The following is a 15,087-nucleotide window of genomic DNA, read 5'->3' as shown; positions in this document are numbered from 1 at the left end:
ATTCTTTTTCACACAATATGCCAGTTCTCTTTCTCAGGCTCCTCAGTTTATCTTTGACCTCATTTTTTGTGGTTGGAGACTTTTTGTTTTTTGACAATATTCTGCAGTCATTATTATTATTTATTGATTTAGATAGCACCGTCATATTCTGCAGTGCTGTACAATGTGGACTTTCAAACACAGTTGTGACCTGAACAATGTAAAGGCACATAAAAATATGTAAACACAGACATGCGTGTCTATGCAACTTTTCCCAACAACCATACTTTTTTATTTAACAAACATTTTTGTTTATAGCTGTAGACTGATGGCAGGAAAACAAAACACAATGTAATTGTGTCAATTCAGCAAACTACTCACAAATAGAACGCTATCACAGCTAGTTACACAAGGCTATGCTTCTACATAAATGGTGATAGTAATAAGAACAGGACAAACTGTTTAAACGTAGGTAAAAATGCACTTTCAATGTGTTAAATCTGTTAGCGCCAAAGATTGTATCACTGTTGCAATGCACTGTCTATCCCTCTGGCACTTTGAGAATTAAAATGGGTAAAATTATCTATAACCAGGCGTTTGTAGCGTGGTTTGCCCTATTCAGTAACAAGTATTTCTTTGGAGCTCCCAGCCAGCACGTCAGAGAATGACACCATGGCTAAAACATTTGGTGAATTCTTCTTCTTCTCCCCTGGGAATACATAATCAGTTCTTGGACGTTAATCATTTAGATATTGGAAGCAGGTTTGTGCATCTCTGCAAGTGAAATTTATGCTGGAGACAGAGAATCAAGGGCTGAGATTAGACCAGGTATGCTGCTTTACGGTGAGGAGGGCAGACTTATTTACTAAGATCATGTATCTAGATGAAATATGTTTCAAATATAAACATACGTTCAATATATTAAAAACACACACAGGTTTTCCAAGTGTAAACTGGAGTGCATGCAGTTCCTCCAATTTTAAAATTGGCTACCTAAGTAAAGTATATTCAGTGTTTTTCTACTAGTGTTTCACAGGGTCGCACGCTCCATTGGCACACTTGGGGTCCTTGCTTAAGCTTTGGTCCACGTAAGAAGTTGTCTCAGATGCCAGATGTTCCCTCAGGCAACATGTCTGTCATTGCTGCATTGAGGATGAAGATCACATCATGTTAACCCTTCAAGAGGCTGCAGTCTAATTAAGCCACTGCAGATCACACTAAGGTTTATTTTTTTAGCAAGAAAATGGATGATTACATTGTAAATTAGGTTTCCTCATCTAAGTCTCAACTTTCTTTTATTAAAAGCAAAACTAAAGGTTGTTAACAACAAATAAAACAAAACCCATGCTTCACATTTTCATATATAGTCAGCACATGTATAATTTCTGACAGCCTGTATGTGCTCTCTCTAGGTTTTTGTCATCAACAGCTGTAAACCATATAAATGTTTTCTGGATCCACAAACTTTCATCATTACCTCAAACGGGAAGGAACTCAAGGAATAAAAAAAACCCTGCACATCAATCATGTACATTGTCACCCTAATGAGTTAATGCATTGCCTGGTCACAAGAACAAAAACCTTCTATAGGTGTAGGTTGCCTCAAAAAGGTGCACTAACTTTGTCATCATTGTTTTACTTCTGTATACACTAATCCGCCATAAAATTAGGATCAACTGCCTAATATTGTGTAGGTCCTCCTTTTGCAGCCAAAACAGCCTGACCAGTTGAGGCATTAAGTTCATTAGACCTCTGAAGGTGTGCTGTGGTATCTGGCACCACAACGTGATTCATCAGACCAGGCCACCTTCTTCCATTGCTCCTTGGTCCAGTTCTTATGCTCACATGACCATTGTAGGCTCTTTCGCAGTGGACGGGGGTCAGCGTGGGCACCCTGACTGGTCTGCAGCTACGCAGCCCCATACACAACCAACTGAACCAGCATTAACTTTTGCAGCAATTTGAACTACTGTAGCTTGTCTGTTGGATTTGATCACACAGGCCAGCCTGCTCCCCCCACATACATCAATCAGCCTTGGCCGCTCATGACTCTGTCGCAGGTTCACCACTTTTTCTTCCTTGGACCACTTTTCATAGGTACTGACCACTGCAGACCGCGAACATCCCACAAGAGCTACAGTTCTGGAGCCGCTCCGACCCAGTCTTCTAGCCACAATTTGGCTCTTGTCAAAGTCGATCAGATCCTTACCTTTGCCCATTTTTCCTGCTTCTAACACATTAACTTTGAGGACGAAATGTTCACTCGCTGCCTAATATATCCCACCCACTGACTGGTGCCATGATAACAAGATTATCAGTGTTATTCACTTCACCTGTCACTGGTCATAATGTTATGGCTAAAAAAGTTGATAAAATTAGTTTAAATAGTTAATCCATAAAATATGCTAACTTGTCCTATACCTATATGGAGCAGGTTAAAGGGACATTTAGAGTAGAGGACATTTAGGGTATACCAATTCCACTTCCAAAATGTGCTCTGAGACATATAGGTTGGAAAGCTGAAGAATATGAAATCTTTTGAACAGTTTGAAAATGAAGCCAAAATCTTGACAGAATTTTTGTAAGCTGTGTGGATTGATGTAAACTTGTCTTTAGGCATCCGTTCAATAACTATTGCAGGTGTAGCTCCCGTGTCTTGTTTTACAAAGCTCTCTCTTTACAGTAGACAGAATAGTATAATTCTCTCCCTTTATGATTTACTTCTTGGGAATTTATAATTGACCACAATCCAAAAATAACATTTTCAAGATGTTTGTAGCGTGTTGAAATGTGAAGTCTAAAAAAACGACCTTCATACCTTTTTTTTATAACTTCCGCATACATGAAAGTATGCATTATTTATATCTTTTTTTTTCTACAGGTGGTTCTTCCATTACTTATCAGCAATAGTTTGAGTTAACTCTTCCCTTATTATTATTTACTGGTTTATATAGCACCATCAGATTCCGTAGCACTGTACAATGGGTAGACAGGACATAACAAGTAGTATATAACATAACAAAGTGACTGTCAGGCATCCAACCTACCTCGGCGGCCGTGCAGGGTCCCACCACGAACTGCCTCCATGTCCGGACAGCCAAGACGCCGTACGAGAACCACGCGGTTGCGGCGTGGGCCGCATCACCGGCCTCGATTGAGAGGCATCTCGCGGAAGATGGCCGCGAACACGTTGTCCATGGCGGGGGGGCGTGTCTAACTTCCCAGTTCCATTGAAGCTAGTGCAGGAGGTAAGCAGAGGGCGGGGAATAGGGAGGATTGACAGCTCTACACTGATGGTGGATAATTAGAGGGGAGGAGTCAGGATCTGGCAGGGCTATATAAACCCCCAGCACTGTTCAGTCAGTGCTGGCTTGTTAACTAAGCGGTGCTCCATTCCTGTATGCTGATTACCTGAATCTTACCCTTCCTTACCCTTATCTTGTTTGTGGATTTCCTGGCTAATTTGACCTCGGCTTGTTTACTGGACTACGTAAGTTTCCCGGCTATTTTTGACCTCGGCTTGTTTACTGGACTCTGTGCTTATCTATTACCCTGGAACTCGGCTACGTTTAAAAGGACTCTCGTGTATTTCTGTACTCCCTGACTACGGCTTGTGTTAAGACTTCGCTTCCGGTATATGCCTGTCTTTTGTGACATAAATACCTGCTTGCACCACTTTGGCATCACCTGTGTTTAGCGTCTCACTGCGCTGTGCTCCGTTCCCCTACCTTCTGACAGTGACTTACAAAACAACAGGAGATTAGGGACCTGCTCAACCAAGGTTGCAATCTAGAGGGAGTATCCCTTTAAACAAATCATGATTTTTATGTTTTATGTCATATTAGCATCTGCAGAGATCTCTCTCCCTGGTCATTGGCAAAACTACCACCCACAAGATTCTTCAGGTCACTCCCAAGAGTATAAAATGTTTATATCTAGACTCGATTCTTTCAAAGCCATTGGGGTTATTACTCACTTTAAAAGGACATTACCTCATTTTGGTCTTCAGTAAATCAACAATATATGCTAACGTAGGAGGACTATGTTCTTCAGTATCTAGAGTACCCTAGAGTTCACAGTGTCATCTAGCTTCTATAATATATAGCACCATAACACCTGTAAAGTTTCGTTGACTACATCCTGAGTCCCGAGACTTTAACGAGTTCCTTCAAACTGAGGGGCATAATTTTATGTTAATTTGTCACATGGCACCCATCACACTTTGCTATGTGGCCCAAGAGGTAATCCTGCTCTGCAAATAGGTTATTGGTTCAGCATCACTGACTTCTGAATGGAACATGTGCCATCAATTAGGGTTTACCACAATTTCACTTTAACTGAGAACACTTATGAAAAACACACACACAATCTGTACTGCATTTATACCACAACGATGAACGTGGTTTCCATGTGTTGTCTTTGGAAGGAAAAAAAGAGCAACTCCAGAAGAGAAAGCATACAGCAAAAAATGTTGACACTTCCCTTTTACGTTAAAATAGAAGTAGTTTTCTATATTACCCTAAATATTTCTTAGGCCAGCTTGGCAGGAAAAGGGTTGGTATTTATCATTACTCTATGGTCATGTTGTTTTTATGCACATGTGTTATAGCAGATCCCTATGATAAATAGCTCCTTTTGTGTTTGTAACCCCCATAATGTCTTCTGGCTGTGGACAATATCGTAGGAGTATCGCTATTGTGACCTGAGACAGAGAACAATTCTAGCGTGCTTGTGCAAACACCCGTACACTTCCTTCACAGCATCTTTCCCACACTAACCAGAAACACAGGAAGGGCTATGAAAAGCTCCTTGGAAATGCAAGCACTATCAGGAGCAATCTGCAAACTGTTCCGGTGTCCCGGAGCTTCCTCCTTATGTGGAGGTGAAGCTGGCACAGACCAAAATGTGGGTTAAACAGGATATATATATATATATATACCCATTGTACAGAACTACGGAATTTGATGGCGCTATATAAAACAATAAATAATATAGGGAATTCCTGTCATGCTATTTTATTGTTAGCATCAGATTTAAAATACATTTGCAGAACATTTTACTGCTTTTTTATTAAAACAGTTCTAGTTTTTGCACAATATATTCTTTTCACACAACTGCATATTAACTATTTGTATACTAGTACTAGCTCCACTATCTTAGCCTAATCTACTAGACAAACACCCGGACTCCTTGTGGTAAAGAATTGCAATGGTTAAGGCTTAAAACGCCGCTAGTTATTATATATAATGAAAGTCTATAAAGGAACAGACTTCATTAACTTTACCATAAACTATGACAGGGAATGTCACCCAAATATTACATGACTTACAGCTATTGCCTAGGTCTGCAAGTAGCCGGTTTATTGGAACCAAACAAAATAAAACCAGGTTTTTGACACTGCTAACCTACATCACTCTACATTGCGCTGTATTTTATGTTAACAGCACAACAAAATCAAATATTCGGAAACCTTAGTACGTAAAGACTTTTTTCCTCTTTAACGGCACAAGGGAAATAAATATATTTTGAGGTGCTCTTAAGTAGGTCTTAGCCCAAACGATAAACTAGTAATACAATTATATGAAAAGCTCAGCACATCTTAAGCATTACCTCTAATGCATATAACTGGTATATTTTTATGCATTACAGCCCAATGCTTCAAACAGTCCCCTGCATTTGAAGGTCTGTCATTCACTAAAATAAACTGTGACGTTAAAACCCCTACCTAATGGAAAGAAATTCAAAATCCTAGGTTTTCAGATCATTGCTTTGTCAAGAAAAAAAACACACAAAATTGTGTGACTCTGGGTCACTACTGTATTTTAAAATGCAATATGAACCTTTTATATATAATTATGCTCAAATAAACCCCTCCAATTAACATGAATAGTGGAAATGAATGTCTAATCATCAACCATATCCTGTAGCTGCATACATACATACAAACATATACTGACACCTGGACAGTTTAACACAGTAAAAATACATAAATATTAAGTTCTGCTTTTACACCTCTTTTTCGCTTTCCACATAGGTATCACTTCTGCACTCACACAGCTCATTTTCTAGAGGATATTAAAGCCTAATTTCAAGGTCGTAATGCTAAAAGTGCCTTGGATATGGTCTGGAGACAGTTTATTGAGAATTTAGGTTGTTAAATTATCCACTTACTTCTTCCGTCAATAAATAAGTGTATTTGACAGCAGATAAGAAACCTATAGCCTTAGCCCACCAAGGGACCAGCCTTTTCATGCCTGATTTATAATCTTAGACTGATGTATGGACTCCCCAAAATTGACCTTAACGAACCTTTAACTACTTTTTGAAAAATTGTAAATACAAGGTTATAATTCACAGCATTTTAGTATCCCTACAGCAATTCAACATGTAATTTGTTTCCCACTTTGACATGAATAATTGTTTTATAATTAATTTCAATGTAAAATGCTCAATGGTTAAGTTTTCACCTCTCTGCAAGACATTCCCATGTATTCTATTCGGTATTTGACTTAAAGTATACAGATATGGATATATTGAGATGGATTCATGCTATAAACACAAGGAATTGTGCATGGGATTTCAGGATCTTAAATTATTGCTGTGGTACGGTGATAGATCACTGATGTCATGATGCAAGTGATTCCATTAGAACAAACGGACCTTCCATCATGTGGCACTCCCTAAAAGTATCATGAAGAATTTTATTTGATGTAAACTTTATATAACAAGAGAGATTATGGTTGGTTTTGGAGATGACAGCATTTTCAGGGGCACACTGACACCAGAGATATTCTGGAACTTCATGGAGCTAACCTATATACAGTATATATATACGGTATATATATATATATATATATATATATATATATATATATATAATATACCTTTGGGGTGTTGAAGCATAATTATTTACTTTTACCACTCATCACCATTTTCTTATACATAAACCCATTTTACCAATTTACATCTGCATACAAAAAACATACCATGTAAATTGGGATTACATGGCCTTTTACCCTCCTTTATTGGAGTGATGAGTTTTTTTACGGTTTAAATCATCTTCAGGTGGAACTTAAGCCCCAAAACTGATGGTGGAATCCTGGTTGTCCATATCTCATCGAATGTGATAAATACCAATCACAAACTAAAGACTGTTCCTGGAAATATAGGACAAGCTGGATACAAGGCGTTATCAGGGGGTTTGAGGACTTTTGGAATCTTACAGGTGGTAATGTTTGTAAGGTTTTCCTAAAAACAAAAACTTTAACATCTCATTTAGATCCAGCAAAGGAAAATATACAATTCTGTCTGTATAAAAGCTCCACTTCCACCAACTAACAATCTATGTACTAGATAGAACCAGTCCATCAAAATTGGTATTGTATTTTATTGGTAGCGAAACATCAGAACTAACCACTGAGCTTTGTCAGGTAGACAGCCATCTTACCATAATGCTGGTCTATGTGCATTAAAAAGGCTAATCTTCTAAAGTTTTAAAAGGTCACTAAAGGTGAATCATAAAGTGTCTAATAGGGTCAGGCTATGAATTGTAGAGTTTTGTAATTAAAGGGTCATTTACGATCATTTACCCCAGATGCCTTGTTGGGTCAAGTAGGGTAAGAGTTTATATAGATAGATGTCCTATCGGTTACATAAATTGAAAAAAAATAAAAATTCTTGTAGGCTGATACTTGTAGTGTTCTATTTAATCCTTTTTAAATCCTTAATCCTCTAATATTTTGTTAACCTGGATGTTATTCAGATATATTACAAGGTCAAGGCATGAAAAATGTTCCATAATAAAAAGTAAATATGGTAGTGAAAACAATTAGCATAACTGCGATGTTAATGTTATTATCATTAATAACAGTTGTATGTAAACCATCTCTACACAGAGCCACCAGAACCTTAAATAAGTTGGTAATAAAATGTAAGGTAATCAGTGCATTTCTTAAACTGTCCACAAAAAGACTTTTGTCTAACTTTGATTACCAGGTACAACATAAAATTATTAATAATCGTGATAAATACAAATACAGTTTAGAATTTGTTCTATTGGTACTGTTGTAAGATATGTTTGACCCCTAAAAATAAGCAAATTGGCCCAAGAGTAAATGGAGCCTTTAGTCAAATGGGATGCATTTTATTAGTCCAACACAGTGGAAGGTGAATAGTCAACAAATATGTCTTGAACTCTGTGGTCTCCATGTAGTTTCCATCTGAAAGTTTATGTGGCCTATGTTTTTTCTATGTTGACCTAGAAAAGGTAGAGACCCTACCCTTAAAATAATATGTATAATTCATTAAACTTTGTTGATGAACTCTAAACCCCCTACATCAATGGAAAAACCCCGTACAAAGTGGATTTACCATATAGTTTAACATCTGTATTTGTTAAAGCAAACCACTATAACTGCCACAAAGCGATTCCAATTGTATGTTGAGTTTAAGTCCACACCTGGCACATTTAATAGGAGCCAATTTGGAGACATCTGGTGGCAGACATGGGTAACTGCAATTCCCCTCACTCCAGTAAAGTCACTAAAGTAATTGAAAACATATCCAACATACTCAACCACATAACCCAGCCAAGTAATTAAAAATATTACATATCTGAAATATCTCTTTCCATAACAAAAACAAATAATATGACGTAACAATATGGGGTATCACTAAAGGTATTTGAAAGGTCATCTATGTGGAACGCTGTAGAAATAGTTATTCCCACTGGGAGCAAATGGTATGTTGAACATATGTCATATTATGTGCAGCTCAGGGTAAAATCTAAGTAAGAGGAAATCTTTCAGAGGAGGCTTTAATTATTTGATCCCCCAAAAATGGTTAATAAATAAAAAATACGTGAATTGTATGGTTGAGCATCATGGAAGCAATACTTCACAAGTAAGAAACTGAAGTCAATGGGGGTGCCAATCTCAAAACAGTATTACAAATCATAGCTATATACCCTATATGGGGAAAAGGAGGTTTTACATAGGTTTGATACAAGTTTACCAAAGGTAGCCCATTCCATTGATTATCAAGTAATAGTACTGATAAAGCTAGTATCACTTGATACATGCAGAAAATGAGTGGCAGGGTACATATCAGGTAGGTAAGAGGATGAGCAGGTGGTCCCATAAAGACCATGACAGCAAAGATGGAACACAAGGGTGTTTTCAAAAGTGGTGTCACCCTTTAAGCTGTGTGGGGGCCCCATTCAACATGCAATACAACCTGTTATATTACAATAGCATATACTATTTATTAAGGATGGTATTCTTGACTTTATGTATAATACATTTTAATTGTTTTATGATAGTCTTAAAATAAAACCACTCTGTGTTACTTCATATGGAATATTTTCATTTACCATTTTGTGTTTTATTAACATATTAGCTCAAAACTCCCCTTTTTATATAAAAAGCAAATTTGGTGAGAAGTCTTAAAAGTGGTGCTGTCACCATGACAACCACTAGCATGTTGCTGCTTGTTACTACATTAAATACCCCGAAAAATCTAAATATCATTCCTTTCACACTTCAGCACTAAACGAGAATCAGGAGACAGCAGCTTTCTATGAACATCCAAGGCAAGTCATTCTTATATCCTGGATCGTTGTATCAAGTGGATCGTTTACCCATCAGCAGGACAGGTTACATGTAACAAGTATTTTTATACAAATCTAACACAATGTGATTGCCTTAACATATACATTGTAAAAAGTTTGCATTTAAATGTCAAGTTAAATAGAAACTTGTAAAAAGTGTTATTTCTGCCAAACTCAGATCACCTATCCCCTGTAGTGAATGTATAAATCCACACCTGATCCACCTGCAGTGACTGGTAACCAATCGCAGATCACACACAGCCCGATCCAATAAAAGCCACAGCCGAGCCTCCCGTGTGCAGAGCCACTTACCTGAGCAGCAGAGCAGTTCCTGCAGAAGCAGCACACTGACCATGAGCCTGCAGTGCATCGTGCAGTCCCTCTGCCTCTTGTCAGCAGCGATGTCAATGAATTAGGACTCCAGCATTAAAGTGAAGAGTGGAGAAATCGCAGATCTGCTTAATTCCTTTGCTGTTCTTCCAGGATATTTGGCCATAAACTTGTTGCCTGGGTCAGTGGGTTTAACAAGCAAGCAGAATTTGTCTTTCTTTTTTTCTTTCTAGAGGGCTGGAAGTATTCAGGCGAATAATAAGATCCAGGGACGCCTGCAGCTTGTGCGGGGAGAGGGAGAACGTCCTGCTTTCAGGTGCTGAGCTCCGATCGCAGCAGAACACTCACAGAACAAGTTGTTCAGAAAGCATATGATGTTCCTCTCCCCGCAGAACCTTTCATTCCAAGCTGCCAAGCCCAGGAGTAAGTGGGAAGCCAAAGCAATCAAAGTAATCTATAGCATGAGCACAAGTTTCACTCCCCTGGTGTCTGTGTAATGGGATGTAAGAAGGAGCTGAGATTCTTTATACACACAAGGAAAGGAAGGAGGTTACGTCAGAGGCACTCAGGACACCACACATGTCACCAATGCCTTCCAGGCTGACTTTCTTAAAGCCAAAGATTGTTCGGATTGCATTGGAGACTTTGGGATCTCAAAGACGGCTGGGGGGGGGGTCAAACCTCCCCGTTGCCCTTTCTGCCCTTAGACAGATGGATCACTGACAGGTAGATTACACACACTGATGCCCCAAGGTGTTTAACTCATCCACTGCTGGACCCATCAGAAGTATTCCTGTTACTGGGTCAACTCTCACTGTGATAGGCAGCTTCTAATTACTGAGGACTCCTACTCTCATCACCCATAGCCGGCTAAGCGCATGCAGTGCACAATACTTGGACTGGGAGAGGTTGCTAATTCCTTTAACGCTGGTTAATGTTTGTGTGCCAGGGCACTGCAGGTGTTTGTAATGCTTCCTTCATGTTCGTGGATATGATATAGAGGAACATTAAAAGTCAAGTGAATTAGGTAAATCATTAATGGCTTGTTAAGGAAAACGACAGATTGCCAGGTGCATGTGTGTGGTGTGTGCGCCATGTTCTGCCCCTACACATTTCACAGAAATACAAATATTCAGCATTCACCCAGTCCCCTCATGCCTCACACCACTTCTCAGCAACACACCTACAGTTCTAATCTAGGCTACTAAACTGACATTTTATTTATAGCCGGGAACTCATGATATTGTAGAGATTGGTACATGGAACTAGTGATAATTCAAATGAAGTAGGTGCGATTCAGGTTGACATGACCAGTATGCCAATAGAGGGTCATGAGATAGGTAGTGAGTGTCAGGGTTACTTACTAAAACAATAAAACAAGCAAAAACATGTTATCGGGATAGGTACCTCAAGAAATCTATGGTGGTCTAGTCAAAGGAGATAAATACGGTACGTACCAACACTGGCAACTTTGACTATGGCAATTAAAGCTGCTGTTCCACCTACACTACCAAATGTAGCATGGTTAGATTATAACGCAGTTAGGCACAGCTAGTTTTGCTGAATCCTGTGAAATTATTTAAGTAAAAACATAGCTGTCATGTGTTTTTTAAAAAAAGACTGATAGGTTGATGCAATAGAAACTCAAAAATACCTAAAATCACACCTTGTTCTTATGCGATTTAACCTTCAGTGTAAGGAATAAAATGTGTTTGCTTAACATATTAGAGGATGCAATTAATGTTTTGTCAGTAGGCCAGCGCTTTTAAATACTTTTCACATACCTGATTCTCCAGTTACTATTTAGTTGCACCCCTGTAGTTATAAGAAACATACATACATACTTGCAGCAGAATCTTTTACTAGTCATTAATAAAAAGGTGTTATTGGCAAGAATAAAGTTACAGGCATTGTGAAACATTCAAAACGATTTGCATTTTAAATGGATAAATATTTAGGAGGAGTCCTAATTCAAGCCTTCAATGGATTCCGTCTCCATGCAAATACATAAACGTGTTCATTTTTTGCATGTTTTTTTACACGAGCTCCGCAGTAGCATACATCAACAACATACATTTCACAAGTATTTTATTTGCACTCGTAATACTCAATGCTCATGCTGTAACACAAATCACTATGTGTTACAGTGCCAGACCTCCTTACTCCTACAGCATGGATGTTGGATAGAAGTATTTTAAAAGAACAAGAGAAAGTGCTGCTTTAAATATGCAATTTAATGGGATCCCCTCTGAGCAACCCGAGGGGGTCCTTTACACTTCTCTTTCCCTTAACTATAATGATAACTATTCAGACTAGCCATTGGGCACAATGGGCAAATGGATTGGGTGCTGCAGTGTAGGACCAATGGCTGGATATGCCTGACTGTACAGTATGTGAGCATAAAAACATAGCATGCGGTTGTGCGTATATAGCCATCGGCCACATTTATGTCATCAGGTGGCCACTGGCTTTAAACTGCCAGGACCACCTGTCAACATCGGTCCAGCCCTGGGTGTCCCACAGTTCCATCTATACTCACCAACCCGACCGCCCTGCGACTCACAGAAGAAACTATTAGATGCTGATTTATAACTATGCCGAACTAGAACTTCCACCATAGTTATTATGGTATATCTTTGTGCGACTCAAAAACCTGCTTGTGGCTTGTAAATTAGTGTTTTAATGACTGCATTGCCGGATCATATCACAGTTCTGTGCAAACAGCAGAATACTACAAGGTCATTACTGAATCATGATCAGTGTATTGTCTCGTAAACTTATTCCCAAATATATCACATTGGGATATAAGCCATGACGGGGTTTGTTTCATTTGAAGCAGTAACAGAAAATATTATGAAAGTTTTTATCAAATACACTTTTTAACACGGAACAAACAACCATAATTACCAAAACACTGAAGTAAAGTGCATGGAAATTAGATTATTATGGCAGAATTTCCCGAATATGAAACATACCAGATATTGAACATGCTGAAATAGCAGAAATTTTGAAAAATATTAATTTCTAACATAAAAGTACACATGGTGGGCTTAATTCAGTGACTGATTTAAACATTCATCGAGGTTAATGGAGTGTTAATCATGTTTGAAAATACATGCTTTGTGATTCAATCCCCTAAATAAACCCAAACAGCCATTGTGGATTCTAGACTGATTGTGGATTCTAGACTACAACCAAAAGCAGAAAACAATTTGTACTAAGTGTGTTAGAACAACTTGGTATATTTTTACATTACAGACACAGAGGTCTATTCACTAAGATATGAGCGCATGGTATTTGGCAAAAATGCGAGTTTGTTGCTATGGGACTTCAGTCAAGTCTGGTCATTTGAGTTCACGCGGATCTTAACTGACCATTTGGCTATTTAGTGAATAGACACACAGAAAAAAAAGCTAGAATCCACGAAATTGAAAACACGATTAACCCCTTAAGGACAATGGGCTGTCCTTAAACCCTTTAAAAACAATGCATTGTGAGCCCGTACATGTTCAGACTTTGTCATGAAGGGGTTAAAAACTGGATTATACATCCTGCATATGCGCAGGGAGGAAGAACACAGTATACCAGTAACATCTTAACTCGTTCAACCCCATCACCTGATAATAGCACAAAAAAACAAAGAAGCCACTATTCTAGCCTATATTAACCCCTTAAGGACAATGGACGGTCCCAAAACACATTGAAAACAATGCATTTTGAGCCTGTACATGTACAGGCTTTGTCATTAAGGGGTTAAACGATATCATGTTACATTAGAAGTTACATTTATTCATTTATTATAAGACACATTGTTAAGAAAGTGTTCTTATTCAAACATTTGCTTAATTTAAAAAGAAAACAGGGAAAAATATAACAAACAATTGGGTAATACATAATAATGCACTAAATGCAAATCCTATGAGATTATTTTCATATCGACTTGCGGGAACATTCCAATTATAAAATAGAAGACACAAGGAAATACCACTTACACACCTAAAAAACCCTTATAAAAACACATATAATATACTGATAAATGCTGGTAACATGTCAATAAAATGTGATCTATCTAAAATTATATCATTAAGGAGCACATACTGAACCAGTTCTTCACTTAAAGCAACACAACTCACAAAGGCAGCACAAATGAGGTAGCTATATACTGTCAAGTAAAGCCCCTAACACAGGGAAAAATTATTATTATCTGCCACACTTGTAAAATGGTACTTTTTAACATGGGAATTCTTAATATTTATAAACTTAACTCTACTCAATTAAAATAACTATGTTTGGGTCCACTGTTGACACGTAATACTTTTTATAAGGTGAAGGTAATATTATCCCATAATAAAATTTCCATTTTGCTCTTACAAGTAGTAGGAAACCAAAATGGTTTCCTGGACTGGCAGAAAGAAATTGTAGGATTGAATTTATTAATGTGACCGGATGGGTTTGTCTGTCTGAGACGCATTAAATAATCCAGGATGAAGTACTCCCTTTTGGCGTGTAACACAGAGACATGCGTTCAAGGTAGGGTAGGTGTGTAATACAAAGAAACGGCTGGTGCCAGTCTGACCTTTGTGCAGTCTAGAGCATCCTGCATACTGCGTGTTTAAAGAGTTACACAGGAAGCTTCTGGGAATTTGTGACATAGCTACATACACACATCTCTTCCACACAATTACAAAAAAACTCTGGCCAAGCACAGGGAGATGGATTTAAATAGAACAAACCTTATATTTGAAGTAGGCACTTATCCAGCTCTCACGGAACACTGGTGGGAAATATGTTCACATCTGGAACACCTTCTACATCAAACTAGTCACACATGATAGACCAATGAAAATGAATAATTGAAACTTTTTTTCCTCCTTTGAAATTGCTCCCCAAACAATATAAATCAAAGAGGAGCCTTACCAGACATTTAAAGCATACACTTTTATTATGCGAACAGATAAGAGAATCAAGTATGTTGTGTGCTCATGGTAAATCGCCGTTGGATTCCAGAGCCAAGAGCATGAAAAATCATGGTCGATTTGAGAGGAAAGTGAAAGGTATTACATTTTAGTACTTGGCACTGATTAAACAGCATGTACCCTAATCACTGTGTTTATATAAATTTCAAAAAAAAAAGCAAAAAAGGAACATGGCCAAGATTTTACAAAAAAGCT

General features: G+C 38.1%; 1 protein-coding gene across 1 annotated transcript in view; it reads right to left on the bottom strand.

Annotated features, from left to right (window-relative positions):
• The window catches only part of LOC149287489 (vascular endothelial growth factor receptor kdr-like), an 84,949-nt gene extending 81,883 nt beyond the window's left edge, over positions 1-3,066 (bottom strand). The window contains exon 1 of the mRNA XM_089492831.1: positions 3,027-3,066. Coding sequence (XP_089348957.1) covers positions 3,027-3,066 — 40 coding nt within the window. The remainder of the gene's footprint in view (positions 1-3,026) is intronic.
• Positions 3,067-15,087: the final 12,021 nt, after the last annotated feature.

This window comes from Sceloporus occidentalis, unplaced genomic scaffold (genome assembly GCF_023333645.1).
Source record: "Sceloporus occidentalis isolate IW3139 unplaced genomic scaffold, rSceOcc1.0.p SCAF_60, whole genome shotgun sequence".
Lineage (NCBI taxonomy): Eukaryota > Metazoa > Chordata > Lepidosauria > Squamata > Phrynosomatidae > Sceloporus > Sceloporus occidentalis.
The sequence above is the reverse complement of the archived record's forward strand: the minus strand, read 5'-3'. Positions and strand labels throughout refer to the sequence as shown.